Source organism: Leptopilina boulardi, unplaced genomic scaffold (genome assembly GCF_019393585.1).
Source record: "Leptopilina boulardi isolate dan_hultmark-lab unplaced genomic scaffold, ZJU_Lbou_2.1 LbouV2_149, whole genome shotgun sequence".
NCBI lineage: Eukaryota > Metazoa > Arthropoda > Insecta > Hymenoptera > Figitidae > Leptopilina > Leptopilina boulardi.
This window is the reverse complement of record NW_026137695.1, coordinates 707,092-734,051: the sequence shown is the minus strand read 5'-3', so window position 1 is coordinate 734,051 and position 26,960 is coordinate 707,092. Positions and strand designations below refer to the sequence as shown.

General features: G+C 29.8%; 3 protein-coding genes across 4 annotated transcripts; 2 read left to right on the top strand and 1 right to left on the bottom strand.

Moving 5' to 3' along the window:
* The first annotated feature begins 2,442 nt into the window (after window positions 1–2,442).
* LOC127291631 (uncharacterized) lies at window positions 2,443–5,619 on the top strand. Of its 2 annotated transcripts, XM_051320832.1 has the most exons (3): window positions 2,443–4,812; window positions 4,909–4,976; window positions 5,082–5,619. In XM_051320832.1, the coding sequence occupies exons 1-3, from the start codon at window positions 4,580–4,582 to the stop codon at window positions 5,366–5,368; spliced, it is 588 nt and encodes a 195-aa protein (XP_051176789.1). In that variant the 5' UTR covers window positions 2,443–4,579; the 3' UTR covers window positions 5,369–5,619. The 2 variants fall into 2 exon arrangements, with proteins under 2 accessions (XP_051176789.1, XP_051176788.1); XM_051320831.1 differs by having other exon boundaries at window positions 2,445–4,976.
* Window positions 5,620–21,980: 16,361 nt separating this feature from the next.
* Window positions 21,981–23,437, top strand: LOC127291638 (uncharacterized). Its single transcript, XM_051320839.1, has 4 exons — window positions 21,981–22,088; window positions 22,192–22,266; window positions 22,397–22,684; window positions 22,967–23,437. Exons 1-4 carry the CDS (start codon window positions 21,981–21,983, stop codon window positions 23,435–23,437), a joined length of 942 nt encoding a protein of 313 aa, XP_051176796.1.
* Window positions 23,438–24,334: 897 nt separating this feature from the next.
* LOC127291637 (uncharacterized) lies at window positions 24,335–25,561 on the bottom strand. Its single transcript, XM_051320838.1, has 2 exons — window positions 24,548–25,561; window positions 24,335–24,469 (listed from the first exon to the last, which is right to left on the bottom strand). The coding sequence occupies exons 1-2, from the start codon at window positions 25,559–25,561 to the stop codon at window positions 24,335–24,337; spliced, it is 1,149 nt and encodes a 382-aa protein (XP_051176795.1).
* Window positions 25,562–26,960: the final 1,399 nt, after the last annotated feature.

Here is a 26,960-nt window from a genome sequence, read left to right as displayed (position 1 = left end):
TAAATTAAACATTTAATTAAAAATAAAATAATTAAGCCTGCAGAATTTGACGTGTGAAACCCTCTAGTTTAAAAAAATAAGAAATAATAAAGATGTTCCACCAATAAATTGCGATTATCTCGAAAACATGAACTGACAAAATTATACGTTTTCATGCGAATGTCCACCAAATATTTAATTATTATATTGCAATTAGGATATCCATAGGATCTCCCAGGGATATCCGTTGATGTTCTATGGATATCCTAAAGATATCCTAATTTCTGGATACGACTAGGACGTCCGTCGGATGTCCTAGAATATACTTTGATGTTAGGGTTCCCATCCAAGATTATTAAAATTGAATGAAAATTTTACTGTAAAGTTATTTAAATTATTTCTGTTTTTTAACTAAGGATTTTAAATCATACAAAAAAATAGATTTAAAATTGAAAATGGTAATAAATAATAATTTTTACTGTATTTTGAAACGGGAAGCATAAAAATGTAACAAATATTGTCATTTTCCCTAAATGAACTAGACAAAAATTTTTTGAGCGCAAATTTTAAAATGGACTGATCGAAGGTTTCTTGAACTTGACAATGATAATTTGGGACGATGACAAATCAGGAACGTGAAAGTTCGGTACAATTATATTTCGAGATAATAGCAATTCTGTACTATAAAAATTGTGCAGAGTTATTTTTGAAGTGAAACTGATGAAAAATATATTTTTTAAATATGGTCGGAGTCCACTGCAATAGCGTGAAAAAATTTCCTGCGTTTATTATTCATTTTCAATTAATAATAATTATTAAATATTTAAATAATATTAAAACTTTTATTTACTTTAAAGTTGCAGTAAATTGTTTTCATTGATAATAAACTTATTTACCTATTTCTAACTTCTTCCATTTTTTTAATTTGCATTAAAATATTAATAATTTATTAAAATTTAAAAAGTAACTAATTTTTTTACATAGAAGAAATTGTGGCACGTTTTAACCACATTGTTAAATATGGATATGAAAGGACAAATCAATACCTCAGAATCATGGATGAAGGTAATATTTTGTTTCTTTTACTGCTAAAATTATACCAGTAGGAAAATTTTTAATATTTTATCAAAAATAATTTATTTTTTGACAAATTTGTTTAGAATGTGATTTTTTTACGTATCTTTATATTTTTCGATGTAGGGAATAAAAAACTCACATTTTTAGTGAATGTTATTCCGTTTGAGTGTTAACATTAATCTTTCATAAATATCTCAAATTCAAAAAGAGCTTTAGAGACGAATTTTTTTCTTAAAAAAATCTTACACATTGACATAAAGTAAAATTACATCTAACTAGATTATCAAATTATTTTTTGCATTCAAAAAATTTTAAAAATCTTTTTTTATCCATGACTTTGAAAAATTTATTGAAAAAATTTATCTATATTTTCTTTCATTTTGGAAAGTTTTTTTTAAGTCTCATTGATTAAACTATTCCAAAGTGTTTATAGCATATGCAACCGCGTCTGAGAAAACGGTGCTTGCAGTCAAAGAAAAAGAATTTTTTTTAATGTCGTTTTCTTAGATTATAAGGTCTGAAAAATTCAATACTATCATTTTTAAGACAAAATTTTTTTGGTCGTAAGTACCGCTTTCTCAGATGCGGTCACATATACACACAATTCTTCCTTTATGAGATATCAATTTACTTCTTTTATATAGGAGGAACCTACTTCTTGTTCTATTTAATTATATTATATATAAATATTTCAAATATCATTCAATTATCAATTTATTTTCTTAAAAATATGGATTTTTTACAAATTATAATAAACAGTCCTAAATAGCACGAAATATTCTATTGGAATATTGGAGAACAATATAAAAATAATAATAATGATGATAAATAACTAAATAAATAAACAAAATAAATAATTTATTAACTTTTGACGAATTTAAAATGAGTGAATTATAGAATTAATTTAATTAATTAAAAAATTAATTTAATTTTCTTATAATATTCCTTCGGATTGTTGCTGGAATAGGAATAAAACATGTTATTTGAGTTTTAATAAAATGGTTATATTCAATTTTTATAAAATTTATTAAAATTTTTATATATTAAGTACAAAAAAAACTAATGTTTATCAAAACAAAATTTAATATGTTCATTGTTACATCCCGAGCGAAAGGCGAGGTTGAATTTAATTTTAATTAATAAAATCAATTTTTAAATTTTGGAGGAATGGTAGGCTGATTAAGTCAAGTTGGTAAGGCTTGACCATTTATTTTTATGTGAGAACGTTTGTTCCTATCGATCCTATGGGGGTCGTCTTTAAGTAATTTACTATTAAATAATTGCCTTTCCACTTATAATTGTTAAGTTGAATATGAATAGTTATGATAATTTTAGGTAAATGAGAAATTAATAAAGAATTTTATTAATTTAAACTTTGTATAATTTATTAATATAAATGAATTAAACTCAAAATATTACAAAGGTGTTTTAGTGTAAAAATGTTGTTACAAAGAAAATTGTGTTTTATAAATATAGTACTTACAATTACCTCTGTTCAGAGGGCAGAAATGAATATAAAACAAGTTGGCACTTGTCAGCGACGCTGTGAGTTTTTACAACTCCTTAAAAGGAACAGTTGGGACTTCTTCACAGTTTTTTTTAGTTCGTAAACTCCGAAATGCACACACGTCACGTTTGCAAAATCGATAAATGAGAATACACTAATACGACGATTTATTTTAAATTTCAATAATTGACAAGCTCACAAATCTGGCGATGATGATTACTTGCTCAAAAACCGAACAACGAGTAAACATATACTGTTTGAGATGCAAGAGTTACAGTCGTAGAACTTTCAAAATAACCGAAGGGTCAAGCTTCACGATGGTGAATTTACTTTAAGAAAATGAATTATAGAATGATTCCGGAGCAACTGACGATTGACAATGGATTTGCATGGGTTTTTATACTAGAAAATTACCCTCAGTGGGAGTAAATAAGTTCAAAGATCACCCCATCTCTAAGCTTGACTCTTAGATTTTCATAGAACTGTAACAATTCTCAGAGCTTAGATGAACACCTGCATCCTGTATCGCATAGCACAAGTATCGCTATTACATTGTCTACAAGCATCTCACAATATTGCGACGCTAGAATACTGTGCTTGCGCCTCGCTAACGCTTACATGAGTCATAAGTCCACTCGCTGCTACTGAGTAATATGCGTAGTAGTGTCAAATGGCATAGGTTTAATTTCTAGGAATAGCCTACCAGGCTTTCGATATTCAAGTCAAAGGTTAGCCTATGCGATTTGATACAAGTGAGAAGTAGATCATCGCATAAGACTTTATACTTTATGCAGCTGCAAAAACAATTCCTAAGAATTAGCTGAAGCATTGCGTGGGATTCAAATTAGAAAAATTTTATATACTGAACATTATTTATATTTTTGAATAATGGCATTTTAAATGCTTTAAGTTTAAAATGTATAAGATTTATTATTTTAAAGTAATAGATAACTGTATTTTAAATATAATAGCAAAAAGAATTAATTAATTTTGAAGAATTAGGGCGAAAACTAGTGTAGATAGTTTTCGCTCTTGTTCAACAACCACACGCGATTCCTCAGCATAGCCCTTCTGTAGCGGGAGGTCACCTTCGGTGATGCATCTACTCGCTATATCTATATTCACATATCCATGCCTGTACGCACTATATCTATATATATCGCTCGCTCGCGACGAGTCATAACATGCAGGCAGAGATATGCATATATATAGATATAGTCGCGCGTATATGAATATGAATCAATGCTTTTATATAATTTTTGAAATAATTATAGTTTTAAGATATTATTTTTAACTGTTTTAAATACAAAATAAATTTTATGGTTTATTATTTATATATATATGTATTGAACGAAGTTTAAAATTTGTTACTGGGATGTAACAGTCCTCCCTCCTTAGAATTGTTCAATGTCCCGATTGAACATGAAATTGTTTTTGGGCTGCCCTTTTCTTTAAAACGTGACGTTTCTCTCTTTTTTTTTTTACAAAAAAAATACTCATTTTCTTACACTCATACTGTAAGGGTGCCAACCGCGAATTTCGATGATTTCATTTACGGTAAGCAAGAACAGTGCATAGATAGGAAGTTATGTGAAAATTTTTTTTTTTTTATTAAGCATTTATAGTGTGCAGTGTAATGTGAGTAGTGTTATCGGTGATGTCTTCAGTCTAGTGATCTGTATTCTCTTGAGGATGATTTCATCTTCCTCAGCTGGCCATTGTCTCAATCCCAGGGCAATGATCTTCATCTCGCGATTTTGTCAACATAATCTCATCCTTAGATGTTGGAATGGGAGTAATTATCCATTAGTAATTAAATTGTCATCATGGAGAGTGGACGCTCATCAGCATCGACGGTCAACTTAGAGGATTACTTGGCAGGTATGCATATTAAAATTTTTTTTAATAATGTGGTATTTATTTAATTGATAAAATAATTTTGTATATTAATATCCTCTTTTTTTTTTATTTTCAGGTCGAGTTCCTCCACAATGCCCGGTCTCTTTCAGGGCGTATATGGAGCGAGTCCTGGTGCTGTCGGTGATTTTGAATCACCATTTGGTGTCCTGGCAGCACCTGGATAATGTTCTTAGAACGACTCCAGCGCCTGTACGCCGACGAGGGAGGCCCAGCAGGGAACTCCTTGCCGAGGTCAATGTTAGGTTGGCCCAGGAACGAGAGTGGGAAAGGGCGCAGCGAATCGTTGGGGCCATCACTCAGGACATGTCTTTGGTTTTCCAATTTTTGAGGTTGGTATCCATATTTAGAATTAATTTTGTTTATGAATTTGAGAAGAAAAAAAAAATTTTATGTAATAAAAAAAATATTTTTTTTTTTGTTTTCAGATCTCCAAATCGTCTTCCTGGGTGCTTCTGTGGCAGGTGTCAATTGCGTGTGCCCATTCTTCCTGAAGGTAATTATAAAATTATTAAAACTTTCTTCCTTCTTCTCTTTTATTTTTTTTTTTGATGTAAATTGTTTTTTTTTTAATAATTTTTTCTTTTGTTTTATTTTCCAGCAGTTCTCCATGATGTCCAGAGGGTCTCTCCGGAAGTGGTGGACCTGTCACCCGGCCCTTCCAACTACATTCTTCCTTCTCCTGGACCTTCTTCATCTGGGGCTGATTCCGTCGAGGAAGTCGAGATGGACTTCAAGGATGAGGTCATCGATGTGGAGATGCCCTGGTTTGAAGAAGTGACAGTGGAGGAATGTGCGGGATCCTCTGGAGAAACTTTTAATATTAGGGAAAAAGACCCTCTTGAATTGTGCGCGAATGACACTTTTAGTTATAGTGATAGTGATTAAGTGTTTAGATGTAAGTTATGTATATGTATATATATATATTTAAAAAAAAATTTTTTTTTTTTTTTAATAATATATTTTTATTTTGGAATGCGTGATTGTTTGTAAGTGTGTTTGTGGTGAGAATTGTAGTGTGAATGTGTGTGTGTTTTCAATAAAATATTTTTATATTTTTTATATAAATTCTTAATTTTAATATTTTTTTTTTTTTAAACTTCCTTCCTGCATGGTCCTTACGAAAACCATTCTCTTTTTTTTTTAAAAAAAAAATATTTATACAAAATTTAATACTAATTTAATATAATATAATTTTGAAATTAACATAGATAATTAAAGTTTCTTCTTCTTTTTTTTTTATAAAATATTATATATATAAATTTAAAATTCATTTGATAAAATATAATTAAAACATTTAGATATATGTAAAATGATCATCTCGTTATTAAAAAAATTTTTTTTTTTTATTATATATATTTTTTTTTTTTTTTTAATAAAATCAATATTAATAATTTTTATAAAATATTTCGGTTATTCAAATTTTGTTTAGTGGGCCAAAATTTTGAATAACGTGATGATCACTATAATTTTTATATTAGGGTAACATAAAGAGTGAAGGAGTTCACTCGCATTATACAATGCATCCTTATCTCTTATGTGGCGATGATTGTAGTCCATCACTGTCCATCTTCGCGTATCTTCTCTCTTTCTTTTTACTCATTTTCTGTCGCAATGACAATACACTGGTGCGACAATACTGTAGATGATTCATGATGCATGGTGCTGTATAGCGAAACACCTGGATATATATATATATAGATATCCATTCTTGCAGAATATATTTTCTTTATTGATCCGCATTTATTTGAAATTAAATGGTCAAAATTTTATGCTCGTTGTCCTCCCTCCTTAAAATTTGCATCGCCCTCGATGCAATCAAGAAAGTTGACAGATATTTTATTGTCCTGCAGTAGCATTTCTTATTCTTTGGCGTCTCTGGTGCATGGATCTGCAGCAGGTATACATGTATCGAGCCATAATCATAATTATAATAAAGGCTATGACTCTGAAGGCAATAAAAATGTAGTTTTTAACATCGGAAATCCATCCAAATAAGGGCAATTCCATCTGTAGAATAGATATTTTTGTTTTTTAGAATATTATATATATATAAAATAATTTATTATAAAAAAATTTTTTTTTTTTTTTTTTTTTTTTTTTTTTATATTTTTTTTTTTTTTTTTTTTTTTTTTTTTTACGAAAAGGATATAATTTTATTACTTAAATAGAGGAAAGGAAGACAAAATTCCTGTCGTCTTTTTAAATATTATTTTTCATTATGTGTAAGGTGCATATAGTTATGATATATATATGTGTAGGTTAATAATAGATAAGCATTGTAATTAATGTTACGTTAGTAATTGTAAATTTAAACATACATTCTTCATTAGGTTTAAAAAGGGATGATTACTGCGATTAGTGTTTAGTAACCTAAATTTCTAACTTTATAGTAATAATAATATTGAATATAATGAATAATTGTAACTAAATACTATTAATAATAGGACAAAAGTGTGACAAGTATCAAATATTAATGTAGATCCATTAAGGCATATAATTCATAGTATGTGCTAATAATATTGATTAAGTAAATATTTATTCCTGAAAAATTATAGATAGTAACCGACTTGGTAAAATAAATTTTAAAAAAATAATTATGATATTATAATCATTATTACTTTTTTTTTTTTTTAATACTAAGCACGATAAAATTAATTGATTATATATAGGTAATTAAATGGTAATTCAAAACATGCTAAAAGTGTATTACGAGTATAAAATTAACTTAAGCATAGATGTGGATTATATTAATATAGACGTTACGATTCAATTCGAAAAATTAGTAATAATGTAAAAGTTGATATTATTTAATAGTTATGAATAGAGTACTAACTTTATATTAATAGATAAATATAGTAGCATAATAAATTGTTTTTTTTTTTTTTTTTTTTTTTTTTTTTTTTTTTTTAAATGAATGACGAAGCTGCATAATTAATAAAAGATAGTTACTAATGTTTATATAAATTTTTTTTTGAAGTAAGATTATATATTGTAATATTATTATTAGTTATTAATATTAACGAATAATAATATTTTGTGCCATTCAGTTGTCTTAAATTTCGTTAAATTTATGTTTTTCTTTTATTTTTTGTAGGGCAGTTTTATATTAAGCTAAACAGTTGACTCTCAAAGCAACATTGTCTGAAAATTATAGGATCTTATATTTTAATTATAAAAGTGAATAAGTAATGGATAAATACAGTTTGATTAAAATACTTTTAGTAATACTTACTAATATGGTAATATAATATTATAGTGACATTTTGTTTTATAGTAAAACACAATGTTCCTATTTAATTTGATGATAATATCTTATTATTTAAATCATGTCCATTAAAATTATATTTAAAGTAAACAAAATGAAAAATATATTTTTTTTTTTTTTAATTTTTTTTTTTTTTTTTTTTTTTATTTTTTAGCGTTACTAGCATGATTAATAAGCAAAGCGTTCTACAAGCAATCAGTTAGATATTCTTATTTTAAGCGAATATTGTTTTCTATTATAAGTGATATAGGGCATAATTAAGTAAACCAAAAAAAAAATTAAATGCGAGAGAAATTATTGTAACTTAAATTACTCTTATAGTACTAATGTTTCATGCATTATTATTCTATAATTATTGAAGCGACACAACAAAGGCAAACAGCAGCATATATATATGGTGTTAGTATTATATTTAAGTTGTTAGTAATTGAAAGAATATGTACACCTTGATTATATTTAAGTTAGTTATATAATTATACCAATACCTATACTACTACCTTTCTTTCTCCTTTCAATATATATATTGGCATATATATATTTTTAAAAAAAAATTTTTTTTTTTTTTTTTATTACCAAATTTCTTCGGTTTTGGCTCCAATCACTTTAGTGTGGAATTTTTTATTCCTTATCACTCCTCGACAGTTATGTTTAACGTGCCCTCTTGCATAACATAATTGACAGGAATTCTCCCATTTGAATAATTTTATTCGCAACATTTTTCTTGTACAATCCAGGCAAAGGACATATGAATCTTCTTTCTCGTGGATAGTGTTTTCTTCTTCTGAAAAATAGTATACTTCTTGCAATTTGGCCAAAATCTTTTTGGCTGCTGAATGCTCCGATTGTTTTTTTGTGGTGCATCCATCCCCGATTTCCACGAATTTATTTTTGTGCACCTTGTCTTCAATTGAGCACTTCATGTAAAATGATTTGGAATTTTTAGATCCATACTCCTCACGCTCCAAAGTGAATTCGGGTTTGGAGAAATTGTATTCAATGGATAATTCCTCCAATTTACCCTTAGGGAATTCATATTCCTCTATCCTTCCTTTAGGAAGGATATAGGAAGGTTTAATTTCTCCATGTAGAGGTTTAGCTTGATGATATTCAGCCATGGTGATCCTAAATAATTAATTTTATTAATATTATTTATAGATAAGCTAATTTTAGTTTGTCTACGTGTTTTTGAAAGAGTTTTCCTTCTTTGGTCTCTAAAATAATGTTACTTTTATCTAAAATTTTATTAATTTTATAAGGACCGTGATATTGGCTATCTAGTTTTTTATGTAATTTGACCTCTTTTTGAACATAAACCATATCTCCTACTTTCCCCATAAATGGTTTAACCTTTCTGTCGTAATACAATTTTGTATGTTGTTTATCAATTATTAAATTTTCAGCGGCTAATAATTTTAGTTCATTTAACCTAATTATAAGTTCTTGTAAATACGATCCATATGTCTCTAAATTTTCATTTATAGGATAAGATACAGGAGTTCGTGCTGGTTTTCCATATACTAACTCAAAAGGGGTAAATTTAGTTGCCTGATGAATAGAAGTATTATAGCTAAACATTGCAAAAGGTAATAACCTATCCCAATCATCAAAGCTATCCGCGTAAGACCTAATATAATCCATAAGTACCGCATGACTTCTTTCTAATGCTCCATTTGATTGTGGTCTGTACCCTGACGTTGTTACTTGCTTTATCCCAAATATTTTTGTTAATTTTCTGATCAATGTACCAGTAAAAGCAGTACCTCGATCGGAAAGAATAACTTTTGGAGATCCGAATTGACAAAATAAATTTCTCGTCAATGCATGAGCTATTGTGTTTGCTGTAATATCCGGTATTGGTACAGCTATACAGTATTTTGATAAATTATCCTGTATAGTAAGAATATGTTTATTACCATCTGGAGTAGTTGGTAATTTACCTACAGTATCTATTGATACTTTTTCAAAAGCGTCTAATGGAGTATCCGTAATCAACATAGGTTCATGTGTTTTAGCTCTTACTAATTTTTGTTCTTGACAAGAAATACACTTTCTTACAAATTCGGTAATTTGTCCTTTCATACCTGGCCAAAAATACTTTTCGCGAATTCGTCTATAAGTTTTATTTATACCCTTATGACCACCAAACTTGCTATTATGATTTTCAGCTATAAGTTGTTCTTGAATGTCTGCCTTTGGAATTATAACATTTCTATAACAAACGGTTACGTTAATGCCAAGAGGTGGAAAATACTCAGATAATAAATTTAACAATTTTCCTTTTGGTAACAAGTCAGTTAAATTACCTTGATTTGAAATTCTAAAGGAAGTGATTTTATCATGACTTAACACCTTAATTAAATTTTTAAAAGCTGTTTCTAAATCTTCTTGTTGTAATTCATCAAAGTATTTTTGTTGTATTATAAGTGTATATATATTATGTTTTCCTCTGGGTGTTACTATTATTTGTCCTATGGAAGGTTTTGATTCTTTAATATTTTGCGGGTCTAGCAGTCCTATCTCTATCAATAACCTACTGATTGAGGTGCTGAACTCGCAATCGGCTGAGAGAAAATGTACATAGTTGTCCTTAATATATGTTAAATTTTCTCTACTACTTTTTAATCTAGCACGTTGCTCGATGATATAAAATGGTAAAGTAGATAACTCTAATGTTGGTTGAGTTACAGAAGTAGGTGTGATTTTATTATTGGTTATTGGTGTAGGTTCATCAGAATCAGATGAAGAATCTTCAGGTAGCTCCCTAAAATTCACTCTCCTTGGGTTTATCCTGTCTTTATTTTCCATGTAGGGAGTAGAATTTGCCCTTGGTTCTTCATGAATTAAAGGAGTTTCTGTTGATAAAATTGTTTTTGTTTCTATTTCTGGATTGAATGTAACACTTTTTCGCGTTTGTGTTGTAACTGGATCATCTTTGATTTCATCTTCTTCGATTTTTTCCTGTAATTCTTTTTGCGACCAATTAATTACTTCTTCTATTCTACGAGAAAATTCATCACTATCTTTAATTTCATATTGTTCTATTGCATTTAATAATTCTTGATTATCTTCACCATCTGACACATTGGTAACTTCAGGGATAATCTTATCTGATACTGAAAAATAATTTTTATTAGGTTTAGGGGTTTGCGAATTTAAGTATTCATCGAATTTTGCAAAAGAATCTTGTAGGTGTTCTCTAGTTACTGGAATTTGTATTTCCTCTATGTTTTCTTCCTCGTCTGAACTCTCACTACTATCAATAGAGGGTGGCTCTATTCTAATCACATGTTCCTCATCTTCCTGTATTTCTTCGCTCTCTTTTATAGATAAATTTTCGTCAACAATTGTAGGAATGATAGGAGGAGCACTCTTAGGTATTGAAGAATCGGGAATTGCAGCTAAAGGTATATTTAGACTGGGTAGAACACTTTTACGCTTTCTTAATATAGGGGGTGGATTTTCAATTTTTTCCTCTTCTTCTTCTATATCGCTATCATGTTCACCATAATCAGGTTGAGCTTTTCCTTGTTCTGTCCTTCTTTTTGATACACGTTGTGCTATTGTACTCTCATCCATTCCTTTATTTATTAAAGAACTTTTAGACTTGGAAGTTGAAGGACCATCTACTACAGCTCTAGCGTAGGATGGTTTTTTGATAGAACTTTTGATTGATGATTTTTTTTGTTCTCTAGTTTTTAGTGTTGAGCTTGGTTTAGGAAATTTATCCTTGGGCCTTTCTTTAGATTCTAATGATTTAGTTTGTTGTCGTGTTTGCATTAACACTTTAGCTGTGGGGATATCTTTATTATTACAATTTTCACTATCTGAATCAACATTTTTCTTCTCAACAGAAGTGATTACAGGATTTCTTGACAAGGCATCGGCGTTCGAGTTAAGTTTTCCAGGTTTATATTTGAATGTATATTCATAGTCTCGTAACTTCAACCTCCAACGTACTAGTCGTTGTCCTGGTTCCTTTACTGAATTTATCCATCGCAATGGTTCATGATCGCTTACTAAGGTAAACTTTTGTCCATAGAGAAAAGGTCGAAAATGTTTTACTGAATGCAATACAGCTAAACATTCCTTTTCTGTTGTGGAATAATTTTCTTCAGCGGAAGTCATAACCTGAGAGTAATAAGCAACAGGAAGATCAGCATCTTCTTTTTCTTGACTCAATACAGCACCTATAGCATAATCCGAAGCATCGGTAGTAAGCGTAAATGGCTTATTAAAATCAGGATACTGCAAGATAGGGCTAGTGCATAAGGCTGTTTTTAAATCCTTAAAGCTTTCTTCTTCTCGTTCTCCCCAATTGAAAGGTGTTCCCTTTTTTAAAAGATTTGTCAATGGTTTTGCTCTATTTGAAAAATCCTTGATGAAGCGACGATAATAACCTGCTAATCCTAAAAACTGTTTTATATTTCGAGGAGTTTTTGGCTTGGGAAAATGGCTAACTGCTTCGATTTTCTTGGGGTCTGGTTTCACTCCTTCATTACTAATTATGTGACCTAGGTATTGTACTTCCTTAAAAAGAAATTCACATTTTTCCGGTTGCAATGAAAGGTTGGCATTTCTCAGTTTTGAAAACAATCTTTTTAACTTTTTCCCATGATTTTCCAAATCTGTTGCGAAAACTACGATATCATCTAAATAAACAAAAACTTCACTTCCTTGTAATCCAAGTAATGTTTGATCCATTAATCGTTGAAAAGTTGCTGGTGAATTTTTTAATCCCATGGGCATCCTAACGTATTCATAATGTCCATTTAAACTTGAGAAGGCTGTTTTCTCACGATCCTTTGGAGATAATTCAATCTGATGAAAACCACTAGCCAAGTCAAATATCGAAAAATAAGTAGCTCCGCCCAAATTCTGAAGAATTTCCGAAATACAGGGGAGGGGATAAGCGTCTCCTACCGTTTTTTCGTTTAATAATCGAAAATCAATCACAATTCTCCACTTTCTTTTTCCTGTGCCATCTATTTTTTTTGGAATTATTAACAATGGGGAATTGTATGGTGATTTTGAATTCATTATTGCTCCTTCAGATTTCATCTTAGTTATTACCCGTTCTATTTCTTCATTTTGAGAAGGTGAAAATCTATATTGTCTGGTATGAATAGGTATATCATCGGTTGTATGAATCCTGTGTTGAACCAAAGGGGTTGCTGTTAATGATTCACCTGGTAAATGGAAAATATCCTGATATTCATTCACTATTTCTAAAACGTGGTTTTGTTCTTCCTTGTTTAGATGAGAGAGACGTAAACAATTCACTACTGCTTCATATCTATCAGGATTGGAACAAACACTTTCGTTATCTGAATCTTCACTAGAACTTTCTCCTGGTAGATTATAATATTCAAAAGGAATAAGTTCCTGTGGGGGTATTGTCAAATTTACATCTTCCTCAGTAGTATTTATTGCATACACGTGGCAATGTCCATTGGAGTTGGTTACAACTGATTCACCTATAAATACTCCATCTTGAGTTTTTATAAAAGGTAAATATCCTTCCTTAAGATTATCACTTAATATTTTGACAGGTATTACCTGACGTGATCTAGATTTAACTGTTAAAGTTTGAGGCCCTTTCTTTATTTTAGGTGTTAATTTCTTGTTGTTTCTTAGTGATTCTTCATCAATAAATGGAATTGGATTTACAGGATTTGAGCATGTAACTATGGTGTTGTGCCAAAAGGATATCTGAACTTTTTCTTGACGTAAATATTCTCTACCTAAAATACCATCAACATCAATAACTAAATGTGGTGAAACAACATGCATTTGTACTTCAACATCACCTAATGGTATCATAGTGGTTCCTAATGTACGGATTTTGGATTGTGTTATTCCAGTTAGTTCAATAGCATTATCTTCCATTACCATCACGTCGTCTTCTAACGAATTTAATTTAATAATGTTAACGTCCGCTCCTGTATCTATGAGAAAATATCCTTCCTTATTTTTTATAAAAGGGGAAGTAATTTTTATCACTGGTGATTCACTGTTGAATCTTGTTTGTCGGATTCGCGTTTCAACAAAACTCGAACACTTGTTTGACGCTCGGATTTCTCTTCGCTCGTCGTTGCGTCGGGGCGGCGAGCAGTGTTGTAGTTTAAAGTATTGTTTGTCCTAGGTGGTACAGGTGATTGACTTCTAGGAGGTGTAACATGTCCATCTTGTTTAGGGTTAAATCGACTCGAATGTGGAACTTGTTGTTCGCGGGAATAATAATTACTACCCTTTTCTACTGAATCATTAAATTTTATTATTCCTGGTGGATACTGTCTAGGGGAAACATTTCTTGTAGGTAATGAAGTAAATCTCACTTGAGGACTAGGGCTACGATCGCGATAATTTGATTGAGAGTATCTATAATCATAACCTTGAGAATAAATCTGATGTCTAGTTTCATATTTCGTTGCAGCTTGTAAGGCGGCTTCCAAGGTTAAAGGGTTTTGTGCTTCTACTATTCCAGATACGTTATCAGGTAATCCGCGAATAAATGCCTCTAATGCACAATCATTTAAAGGTGTCATCAAATCTGCAGCGTTTTGGTATTTATCTCTTAATGCAGCTTGCGCACCAGATAATAATAAACATATCCGATCATAAAATTCACTAACATTTTCTGTCCTATACATTCGAATTGTAGAAAGTTCATGCAAATACCAAGAATATGTCTTTTTTGTAGCAAAGCGTTGTTTTAAATGCTGCGTTAGTGCGTCTATATTCCGAAATGTTTTACCATAAGTACTATCCCTAGCTATACCCTTTAAACGCGATATTACTGCCTTAATATATTGTTCTTTACAATTTTCGGGTACACTTGTTTTTCCGTTATCTATGTCTTGAACGAAATCTCTAACCGGCATATTTTTCCCGTCAAATATTGGAATATTTAATGTTGCTTGTTGTAGGGCAAAACACTCTGCCATGGAAGTCATCATAGCATCTGTCATTGTTCTATTTATTGTTCCGGAACAACCTGGCCTACTGGATTCGTCTTCAGCCATTTTGAATTAAGATTGATGGAATTTTCAGTTATATAAAAATATTAATTATTGAAAATTTTATTGATTCGCGAATATTGCACTATCACTAGTAATAGGTAAACGTAATTCCTTTAAAATTGATTTTCCTATTAAGCCAGCAATGCTTGAATTTGGAATGGTACTCACAATGTTAAATTTTATTTCTTTATTTAATATAGGAATTTCTATTACTCCTAATGTTGATATGGAATAATTTTTTATTATAAAAATTTTTGAATAGTCAATTGAAACAAAAGATGTTAATTTATCTTTACTAATCAAATTAATATCTATATTTGTATCATAAATAAAATCCCCTTCCTTATCTATTAAAATATCTGAAGATAATGAAAGAATAATTTTATTTGGTTGATTTAAAATCTTTTGTGACCAATGTTTGCACATACTATAATTACTATTGACTGAATTATTGCCATAAATAAATATATAATAAAAATAAATTTATTGTCATATATATATATTTTTTTTTTATTATATAGAAACTGATTCAAAATGAGATTCTGACGTATAATCAGATCCTAGTACTCCAGAAATTTCAGAGTTATTTTCGTGTGAAATTACTTGAAATTTTACTAATGAATTTCTAATTCGAATTTCAACTTCACCGCTAGTAACTATTGTTGCATTTCTAAGAATATATACTTTAGATTGATCTATTTCTACAGATGCAGCCAATTCACTTTCCCTTATCAAATTAATTGGTAAAGTAGGATCAATAATAAAATTTCCTTGTAAATATTTTAATTGTTGTGATACTATGTAAGAAAAGGAATATGCAAATTTTCGTCTTTCCAAAAATGATAAATAGGGAGACATTTAATGCTTGTTTTAATAATTAATTTAAAATTTTATAAAAGTGATAAGGCAACCATTCAAAAGCATAAAGAAATACAGAATAAATTATTTCAATGTGTCAAATAGGATTTTGTAAGGAATTTAACAATCAAATATATTTATATTACAAATATATTTAAAGTATCATTATATTATACATTTACAATTTATTCTTATTTTCTATAATTTCCGAAGTATTATCTAAGACTTTTTGAAAAAATTCCGAAAATTCTTTATCTGTATTGAAGGTTTTTATTTTTAATTGATCATCAGTTTTAATTTCGTTTATAATTTCCAATTTTAATTTTTGGTTTGTTTCAAATCTTCTTTGGGCCTTAATTCCTCCTCGTCTTTTAATTTTTAAAATTTTGATTTCCGGAAAATCACTCATGTTCTGTAAAGAAAAACATGACTAACTTAGGAAAATAATAATAAAAAAAAGAAAAGGATAATTTTGTTTAATAGAATTTTAGTGTTTTATTTTTTAAAAAGTTTGTCAATAGAATTTTTGTTTGTTGTTTGTAAAATAAAATAATTTTGCTTATATATCTTTAATTAGCTTTCATGTCGGAAAATAGTAAAATATAAAATAATTGAAATATTAAACTACCCCTTTTTTTTAAATTTTATTTTACTTTAGGATTTTTAGAAAAGTTAGGAAAGAATTTAGAATTCTACCTTGACAGGTGTGCCGTGCGGCACCAAGTGTCAATCACGAATCTGTCATGTGCCGAGCGGCACAAATGATCAGGTTCTAGCAGAATATTTTTTATTAATTTTTAACAATTCAAGAAGGCCCAATTAACAAGTGTGCCGTGCGGCACCAAATGTCAATAACCAGAAATACAATGTGCCGTTAGGCACCAAAGCAGTTCTCGCTTAGCCTTCTTAAACTTGTCAAAATCTTCAAGGATATTTTTTTAAACAAATCAAAGGATATCAGACATGTTTGCCGTACGGCATAAAATGTCAACGTCAAAAACTGTAATGTGCCGGACGGCACTAAAACAGCTCTTGCTAACACCTTAAATTTATTAAAATATGAGGTAAATATTATAACAATTAAAGAAAATCAGACAGATTTGCCGTGCGGCATAAAATGTCAAAATCAAAATAAGTAATGTGCCGGACGGCACTAAAACAGACTTTGATATTTTCTTTAATAAGTTAAAATATATAAGGATATTATAATAATAATTAAAGAGAATTAGACAGATTTGCCGTGCGGCATAAAATTGTCACAATCGGAAAGAGTAATGTGCCGGACGGCACTAAAACAATTTCTGATAATCCCTTTAATATATTATAATAGGAGTTTTTTTTTTTTTTTTTTTTTTTAAAAAAAGTGGAATACAAAAAAAATAAAATAAAATTTTTGTTTATTTTTTTTTTTTTTGAAAAAAGAAAGGTAACAAATCCCACCGCTGCCACCAAATCAGCTGTTACATCCCGAGCGAAAGGCGAGGTTGAATTTAATTTTAATTAATAAAATCAATTTTTAAATTTTGGAGGAATGGTAGGCTGATTAAGTCAAGTTGGTAAGGCTTGACCATTTATTTTTATGTGAGAACGTTTGTTCCTATCGATCCTATGGGGGTCGTCTTTAAGTAATTTACTATTAAATAATTGCCTTTCCACTTATAATTGTTAAGTTGAATATGAATAGTTATGATAATTTTAGGTAAATGAGAAATTAATAAAGAATTTTATTAATTTAAACTTTGTATAATTTATTAATATAAATGAATTAAACTCAAAATATTACAAAGGTGTTTTAGTGTAAAAATGTTGTTACAAAGAAAATTGTGTTTTATAAATATAGTACTTACAATTACCTCTGTTCAGAGGGCAGAAATGAATATAAAACAAGTTGGCACTTGTCAGCGACGCTGTGAGTTTTTACAACTCCTTAAAAGGAACAGTTGGGACTTCTTCACAGTTTTTTTTAGTTCGTAAACTCCGAAATGCACACACGTCACGTTTGCAAAATCGATAAATGAGAATACACTAATACGACGATTTATTTTAAATTTCAATAATTGACAAGCTCACAAATCTGGCGATGATGATTACTTGCTCAAAAACCGAACAACGAGTAAACATATACTGTTTGAGATGCAAGAGTTACAGTCGTAGAACTTTCAAAATAACCGAAGGGTCAAGCTTCACGATGGTGAATTTACTTTAAGAAAATGAATTATAGAATGATTCCGGAGCAACTGACGATTGACAATGGATTTGCATGGGTTTTTATACTAGAAAATTACCCTCAGTGGGAGTAAATAAGTTCAAAGATCACCCCATCTCTAAGCTTGACTCTTAGATTTTCATAGAACTGTAACAATTCTCAGAGCTTAGATGAACACCTGCATCCTGTATCGCATAGCACAAGTATCGCTATTACATTGTCTACAAGCATCTCACAATATTGCGACGCTAGAATACTGTGCTTGCGCCTCGCTAACGCTTACATGAGTCATAAGTCCACTCGCTGCTACTGAGTAATATGCGTAGTAGTGTCAAATGGCATAGGTTTAATTTCTAGGAATAGCCTACCAGGCTTTCGATATTCAAGTCAAAGGTTAGCCTATGCGATTTGATACAAGTGAGAAGTAGATCATCGCATAAGACTTTATACTTTATGCAGCTGCAAAAACAATTCCTAAGAATTAGCTGAAGCATTGCGTGGGATTCAAATTAGAAAAATTTTATATACTGAACATTATTTATATTTTTGAATAATGGCATTTTAAATGCTTTAAGTTTAAAATGTATAAGATTTATTATTTTAAAGTAATAGATAACTGTATTTTAAATATAATAGCAAAAAGAATTAATTAATTTTGAAGAATTAGGGCGAAAACTAGTGTAGATAGTTTTCGCTCTTGTTCAACAACCACACGCGATTCCTCAGCATAGCCCTTTTGTAGCGGGAGGTCACCTTCGGTGATGCATCTACTCGCTATATCTATATTCACATATCCATGCCTGTACGCACTATATCTATATATATCGCTCGCTCGCGACGAGTCATAACATGCAGGCAGAGATATGCATATATATAGATATAGTCGCGCGTATATGAATATGAATCAATGCTTTTACATAATTTTTGAAATAATTATAGTTTTAAGATATTATTTTTAACTGTTTTAAATACAAAATAAATTTTATGGTTTATTATTTATATATATATGTATTGAACGAAGTTTAAAATTTGTTACTGGGATGTAACATCATATAATATAATATAAATTTAGATTTGGAACAAGTGGAAAAGCGACGTAAGAATAAAAATGAGGGATGAGAAAAAAAATCGTGATGCAACAGGAGGTGGATCCCCAATTGCAATAGATTATGGAGTTTTAGATGAGCAATTAATACTGCTTCTGTCAAAAGAGCAAAAGTACTGTTTAAACTAATATACATGGGTCATTCCATTACATTTCACCTAAAGTCGTTGCGGCCTAATGTTTAAAACAGCTGATACTTTCAGAAATAATTCTTTATGGTATTTAGGAAACAAAATAAAAAGAATTAATCATTAAAAAATAGATAATTAATCGATTCTAAACAAGAACAATAATTTTTTTTACACTTTTAACAATTTTTCTATGTTTTTAAAAAAAGTTTCTAAATGCTAAAAAGGTGACATTTTTCCGCACCTTGTCGACTTTAAATACATATTTTAGGATTAATAATAAAAATTTTAACTTAATTCTTTTTATTTCGTTTCCTAAATATCATAAAGAATCATTTCTGAAAGTATCAGCTTTTTTAAAAATTAGTCCGCAACGACTTTCGGTGAAATGTAATGGAATGACCCACATATAATTTGCTATTACTATTATTATTAATTTAATTCTTTTATATAATTTATTATATATTAAATATTATATGTATGTTATATGTATATAATATGTAATATATGATTTAATAAATTAAAATTAATACTGTTATTAATATTAGCAGCGATTTAGTTCTTCCTCCCGCAAAAGAATGAGAATTAAAAGCGTTAAACCAATTGATGCCAAACAATAGCGCTATTATAGGTAAAAAGAGCAGTACGACAGTGGCAAAAAATCCGAGTGTAAGTCACGGTTTTAACATAAAAAATTGTGTTTTAAAAATTTTATAATTTTTCTAAAAAATAATTTTGTCAGTTAAATTAAAAATTGTATAGTTTCTATTCAATTTTCAAAAAGAAAAATTTGAATGATTACACTCATTTATTTAAACATTAATTTTATGCAGACTGAAAGTTGTACTAGAGCAGATAAGATGGATCAAGAATTTAATACTTCGGAATCTGAAGGTATCCATATTTTATCCTCAACACTTGCTCTGAAAGTACTACTTTTCATGTTGAAAAAGTGCGACAAAAGATTCCCTTCTGATTTTGAAAACAGTGGTAAAAGTAAATTTATCGTGTGGAAAATATATTTTAGTGTGGCAAAATTAAATCTCATGACATCATTCACATTTTTGAGATCTTCTACTCATACATTTTGTGTAAAACAATAATAACACGTTTAATTAAAATTATAGAAAATATAGGAAAAAGACTTTTCTCGCAAGGCGTTGGGGAGGACATTATAAGCAACTCGTGGTAAAAAATGATTTCACTGTGACTGCTGGTTTGACTATGTTCTAGCACCAACTTCACACCCGTGAAATCGCTCATTTTTACCACTAATTGCACAATGTATTATTAAAAATACTTTTTCATTTTTTTACTTTTATTGTATGATAATAATTTATTTACTTTTTAAAATACCTTCTTTGAAGAAGATGACATTATTATCGAGGACGATTGTGATAAATTAAATGAAAATAACCACGATGGAGGAAAACAAACTCCTGACGCTGCATTGTTTAAAGAATTCGGATTAATTGTTAGCCAACAGAAACCATCAGAACCGCCAAAAAATGCTTCTATTTTTTCGAATAGTTGTACTCATAAATTTTTAAATTGTTTTCTAAGAGTTTAAATTTAATATCTTATTTTTTAATACATAACAGTAGTAGAGCTAGGGGGGTTCTGGGCCACTTACCGACCGAGGTCGGTAAGGTAGGAATCTTTTATCAACATTTTTTACCTGCGTTGCAATGTGGTGTTCTTCTTTACCGACCGTTCTAGTTTCGGCTGCCACCGCTAGATAGCGCCACTTTATTTTCGCGCCGAATTTAAAATGGCTTGCAATATGGGAAATTTTTTTTACTCAATTCAAAATGGCTTGCAATAAAGTTTTTTAAATTTCCCGCTGAAATTACCGACCATGCTAGTTCTGGCTGCCACTGCTAGATGGCGCTACTAGTAAATAGCCCAATTGTGCTAACTGAATTTTTAAATGTTTGAATTTTGTCGGGAAAAATGTGTGTTTTGCTGAAGGGGATTTTTTACCGACATTTTTTAGTTTGTGCTGCCACCGCTAGTTGGTGCCAATATTTTTTTACGTTGAATTTAAATTGGCTTGCGGTGAAGGTTTTAAATTTCCCGCTGAAATTACCGACCGTGCTAGTTCAGACTGAAACGCTAGACAGCGCCAAATTATTTTCGCGCTGAATTGAAAATGACTTATATTATAATAAATTTTTTTTATGTTAAAATTTTCCTTCAAAGTTACCAATGTTTGTAATTCAGGCTGCCACTGATAGATGGCGCCACTTTAAAAATTAAAGTCCCTTATAAGGTTTTTTTCACTAAATTAATAAATTTTAAGCCATTTAATTATTAGATAATTTTAAATTTCACACCAATTTATATACCAAAAATTATTGAAAACTGCAATAATTTTTTTTTAATATTTGTAAATATCAAAAATTATTTTAAATAAACTGTATACAGGTTGTACTGAACAATTTTTATAATCTGCAATACATAGCAATATTATTTCTTTTAAATCTATATGCTACATACTGTTGTTTTTTAAATTAAATTTCATCATGTGAAACAAAGTAAGGGTTGTCGATTGTGGTCATAGCCTAAAAGTTCGTTTTTAAGTGTTGTCAATTGTAACCATATCCTAAAGTTAGTTTTCAAGTGATATTGATTGCGATCATCGCTTTCAATTTATAGAGGGTACAGTTTTTTACCATTAATAATTTTGATAATAGTTGTCATTTCTCTGAATAAATTAATATTTTACTATTTGATTAATTAATTTATTTATTAATTAATTAATTAATTATTAATTATTTATTAATTAATTTAAATTTAAGTTACGTAAAAATAAAGTTATTTACGGTTTGACTTTTCATTAAAACCAATCACAATTCCCCGCGAATAGTCTCAACCAATAGAATTGCAGGCGTAACGGAATGTCCTACCAACATTATGGAAATGTTCAAAGTTGGTAGCATTGTTAGCGTCAGTATTTTAGTCCAGACACATTCACGTTTAAATTCGAGAGAGAAACTCTACCACGTTGCCGTGAAAAGTCAAGCAAGTTGAAAAAATGGTAAGTTATAGTTAAATTGTTTACTATTTAATATGTATTTATGTAATTATATATCCCATAAATTAATATACTCTTATATTCTTACAGAATTTACATGAAACTCATAACATGTTCTGCGGCACGTGCTGCTTCTGCAGATACATGTCATTCTCGCAATCTTTTGTAAGTATTTTTTTAATTCTTTAACATGTCAGACGATAATTAAAAAAAAAAATATTTTAGTTTCTAATTCATATTAATATTAATGTTCTAATTAAAATAACCTAAAAGTGTAACATATATCACTTTGCAGAATTTTTTTGGTTTTGGACCCTGGTCATCATTTCCAACACAACAAAATTCACCACAAAATCTCCGATATCCATATGTACAACAAAATCAACAACCACAACTTCCAATAGTACAACAACGATTTCCACGATGTCCAGGAGCCATTCCAATTCACCGACAAAATTTTCAACAAAGACCGTCATCGTCAAATCAACCACAAAGACAATCATTAAATCAAATACTAAGACCATCAACATCATCATCGAATCAACCACAAAGATCATCATCATCCAATCAACCACAAACAAATGTAAGTATTTAAATTTTTTTATGCATGTGTGTATTTAGAGTTTAAAAATTTTTTATTCATATTATATTAGTGAGATTTTTTTAAATTAAAAAATTAATAAATTAGATTAAAATTACACATTTATAATTTATATATTATATTTAATATAATATATATTTATAACATTTATAATTTATATATTATATTTAATATATTTAATACAAAGTATCGTTTAATTTGTTCTGCTAATTTAAAATATAAAATTTTATAATTACTAAATTTTAAAATAATTAAATTGTATAGGCAGAAAAAAAACAGATTAGAAAGACACGGTGGGAAACCGTACATGAAGAGTATGTTCCAGCGTCGATTGGAAAACATGACAATGAGGTGTACATTCCAACACCCAAAAACAATTTGACACAAAGGCCACCTACACCAACACCTCAACAAAAACCACCTACACCAACACCTCAACAAAAACCACCTACACCAACACCTCAACAAAGGCCACCTACACCAACACCTCAACAAAAACCACCTACACCAACACCTCAACAAAAACCACCTACACCAACACCTCAACAAAAACCACCTACACCAACGCCTCAACAAAGGCCACCTACACCAACACCTCAACAAAAACCACCTACACCAACACCTCAACAAAAACCACCTACACCTCAACAAAGGCCATCATCAATAGCTAAGCAGCTTCAAATGAAATATCTTGGAGGCACTTATAATATCATTGAATTTCAATTTGTGAAATAAAAAAAATTGTAAAATAAAATAAAAATTGTATATATAAAAAGAAAATCTTTTAAAAAAAAATATAGAAAAATTTTATCTATAAATTGGATTTTAATTTATTTTCTTCTTCCTAGTATAAGTTAAGTAGAATAAGTTTATTTTCAGGATTTTTTAAAGTATTTTACAGATAGGTTTTTTTAAATAAAGAAACAGTCTTTTAAATTTGAAGTTAAAAATGTTTATTTTTTAAGAAACATGGAAATATTTACAAAAAAGATTCAGAATTTTCATAAAATGATTTTAAAGTAGTAGTAAAAGTAGAATCAACTTCATGATCATCAGATTCTTTAGCAACAATACTTATGTACTGGTTTGGAGGTTCCAAAAACCATTCTTGAAGAATTTTAACATTTTTTGCAGCACAATTTTCACTATGATGGGTATGATGTTTACATGGTATTATTAATTTAGTATCTAGTTTTTTCAATGATGGACAGTTAAAATCTTCTAAATTGTGTACATTACATAAGTGGTTTTCTAGCCAAGTCTTCTTTTCTATTCCTTTAACATAAATGGCTCTCGCACCTCGTAGTATTCCTTGTAGAAGATAACTAAGTTCATCGTATGGGACATCTCCAGCTGTCCAATCTATTCCATGGTAAGTGTGTTAACCAAAGATTTTCACTTTTGTAGCGTCCTGGTAGTGAATTCCATGGACAAGGAGGCTCAAACAAGAAAACAAGTGGCAGAGCGTCAGATTGAAGAGGAAGTATTGCCAATTCTTTAAAAACAAAGTCGTTGTATGGTTTTTTGAAACCTTGAACGTCTACAATGAACTCCATTCTGAAATGAATTTCTAGTCCAGTGTAACTGCTTTTATACGTCCTCACCCCCACCTCTTCATACTCCCCCACTCCTTTACATCAGCTTTTTGACGACTCCGCTGATTGGCTTATACTGCACAACACGGTCATGGATAATAAGGCAATAGGCAGTGGTCTCAGCTGGCATGTTATTACTTGCTTCAAATTCTAATCTTACATCAACTGATGCCTGTTTCAAAAATTCATTTTGTTTTGAACAGTCAATAACAATTAGAGGATATAATTGTTTAAATATACTCTTTGTTACAATAGGTTTTGATTCTTTTCCATAATAAGAAGTTTGAAAATTAGAGTACATTTCATAAAGAAGAGCATACTGATTTTGATCAAAGTTTAGATTTAAATTTCCATAAGGATAATATTGTGAATTTAAAAAGAGTTTAACATTTGTAATATTACAATGATCAAAATGACAGGCATTAATTCTTCGTTTATCTTTTCTCGCTGTTTGAAATCCAACAATTACATATCGAGGTTTTTCTAATTGTGTTGAAGTTTTAATTTGCCATAGGACTTTTGAACTCGTAGGAACTAAAGGATACTCATACATTTCCCATGATCGAAAACTTATTGAAATTAAAGCATCTCTTTCAATAAATTTCAATAGTTTCACTTTATTATTATCAGCGGGTAAAATGTATGGAACCATCCATTCAAGTTTATTAATTACAATTTTGAATTGCTCATCACCCCCTTGACCTGTCTGAATTATGGCATTCATGTCAGTACGTGCTCTTGTTAAAATGAGTTCATGTTTAGCGTTTATAATAATTTTTTTATAATCCTCAGCAAATCCAAAAATCATGCTTAATGGTATTGTAACATCAAAATATCCATTTTCCAATGTAATTCTTGAATCCAATGTAATTTTTGAAAACCCAGCATTTTCAATAACATTTAGCTGAGGAGGGGTTATAGAAACGTAATTTTTCATTATAGTTGTATGACTAACATATTTGCATCGATCAATCTCAATACCATTCAATTCATAGCGAATTTCATCAAACAAAAAACAGATAGCGTTGCTGACTAAATGCATATTTTGTGTATCAGTAATTCCATCATTTTTAGTTAATCGTCCAAAAATGTGTAATGAACTTTTGCTTGGTAGAATGCACAAGTCTTGATGTTGAACTGCAATTCGAATTTCATCACTATTGTTAAAAGATGATGAAGCATATGGTTGATGAGAATGAATTTCATAATGAGCAATGGACTCATCGAAATTCACTGCAGCTGGAATATTGAGAATTTCGTCCATTTTTGTTGCAGCAACACCCAAAAAATATGTAGATTAATTGCCCTGTCGTTTTCTCTTTCCTTGAGGAATAACTTTTAGACCTATTTGTTTTAGGAAGAGGTGATTCCGAGGTGTTAACACCTTGTGAGACAAATTTAGACTGATTTGTCTCCGGCATGTTGGTTGACTTTTATAGGTTCCACCTCCAATTTTTTTATTATAAACGATCCCCATTACATTGATTTTATATGCAATCGGATCGTTATAGTTTCTCCACGAAAATTTATCAAATCACCGTCCTGATCAACAATGCGGATTTGAATGTTATATATTGTCTTGACCGCAATCGGAAGATAAATGACGTGTACAGGCACTTCCACAATCTTATATCCTGGTGGAACGCTAGGAAAAAATTCATGGATGGTGTGGACTTTTTGATTATTTATATACGCTCCAGATGTGATATTACACTCAACACGCAGAGCATTCACTTTTAAAATAGATACGGGTAAATCTGAAGTATGTGTCTCATTACCCTTCAATTCACGAGGAGTGAATCCTAGTAATTTACTAATAGAATTCGGATGGGTAAAATTAATTTGGTGACTAGATTGAATCACACTGCGTAATGTATTGTTATTAGGTTTTATACTTATTTCATAATCATCTGGGACGGAATTTTGTATATATGCTTCAATATCTTTTATTTCATAACTACCAGTAGGTATTGTAATCATTTTATAACCTATATGCATCTTGTTGTTACTTTCATCAATGTTGGGAATTGAATTAGAAGTCAGTAGTTCAACAAGACCAAGTACATAACTTTTATTGGGATTGAGTTCTATTGGAGGGAAATATTCAGCTTCAAGAACTGAAGAGTTTCCCGTTAACGTTAAAGTAAATGAATCACTCATGATGGTGTCAGTTTATATACTAAAACTTAAAATTGGTTACATGTTCTTATATAGGCTAAAGCTGCTTTTAACATGAAGTTGTTTACACAAAAATTTCAAACACAAATGTCCACATACAAATGTATCATAATTTTGATATCTCTCATGATTGTATTTTATTAAGCTACCATCACCCAAATATAAGATGAGATCTGTGGGTGGAGGAAGATTGCCAAAACTGTCAAAATATATTGTTTCATTGTTACATTTTTTATATGCAACCCAATGAGTACCAGAACCTTCTTTATTATCTAAATTAACAATTGCCGATTCATATCGACGAGGTCCTTTAACAGGAAGTTCATTTCGCATAAAAACTCCACGAAAATGTGGTATTTTTACAGCTTTGGCAAACTTTAATAGATCAAAATCAGATAATGCATGGTGAGGTAGCTTCAATGCAAGTTTTTTTGCTTCCTAGATGTTTGTCTTTTTCTAGATGTTCGTTTCTTCTTTTTAATTCC

Coding starts and splice junctions, on each gene's coding strand:
- LOC127291631 (XM_051320831.1), top strand. CDS start 4,580: ATGGAGCGAGTCCTGGTGCTGTCGGTGATTTTGAATCACCATTTGGTG. Junction 4,977..5,081: donor TGTGCCCATTCTTCCTGAAG/GTAATTATAAAA, acceptor TTTATTTTCCAG/CAGTTCTCCATGATGTCCAG.
- LOC127291638 (XM_051320839.1), top strand. CDS start 21,981: ATGGAAATGTTCAAAGTTGGTAGCATTGTTAGCGTCAGTATTTTAGTC. Junction 22,267..22,396: donor TGTCATTCTCGCAATCTTTT/GTAAGTATTTTT, acceptor ATCACTTTGCAG/AATTTTTTTGGTTTTGGACC. Junction 22,685..22,966: donor CCAATCAACCACAAACAAAT/GTAAGTATTTAA, acceptor TAAATTGTATAG/GCAGAAAAAAAACAGATTAG.
- LOC127291637 (XM_051320838.1), bottom strand. CDS start 25,561: ATGGACGAAATTCTCAATATTCCAGCTGCAGTGAATTTCGATGAGTCC. Junction 24,470..24,547: donor GAAAAGAATCAAAACCTATT/GTAACAAAGAGT, acceptor TTTTTGAAACAG/GCATCAGTTGATGTAAGATT.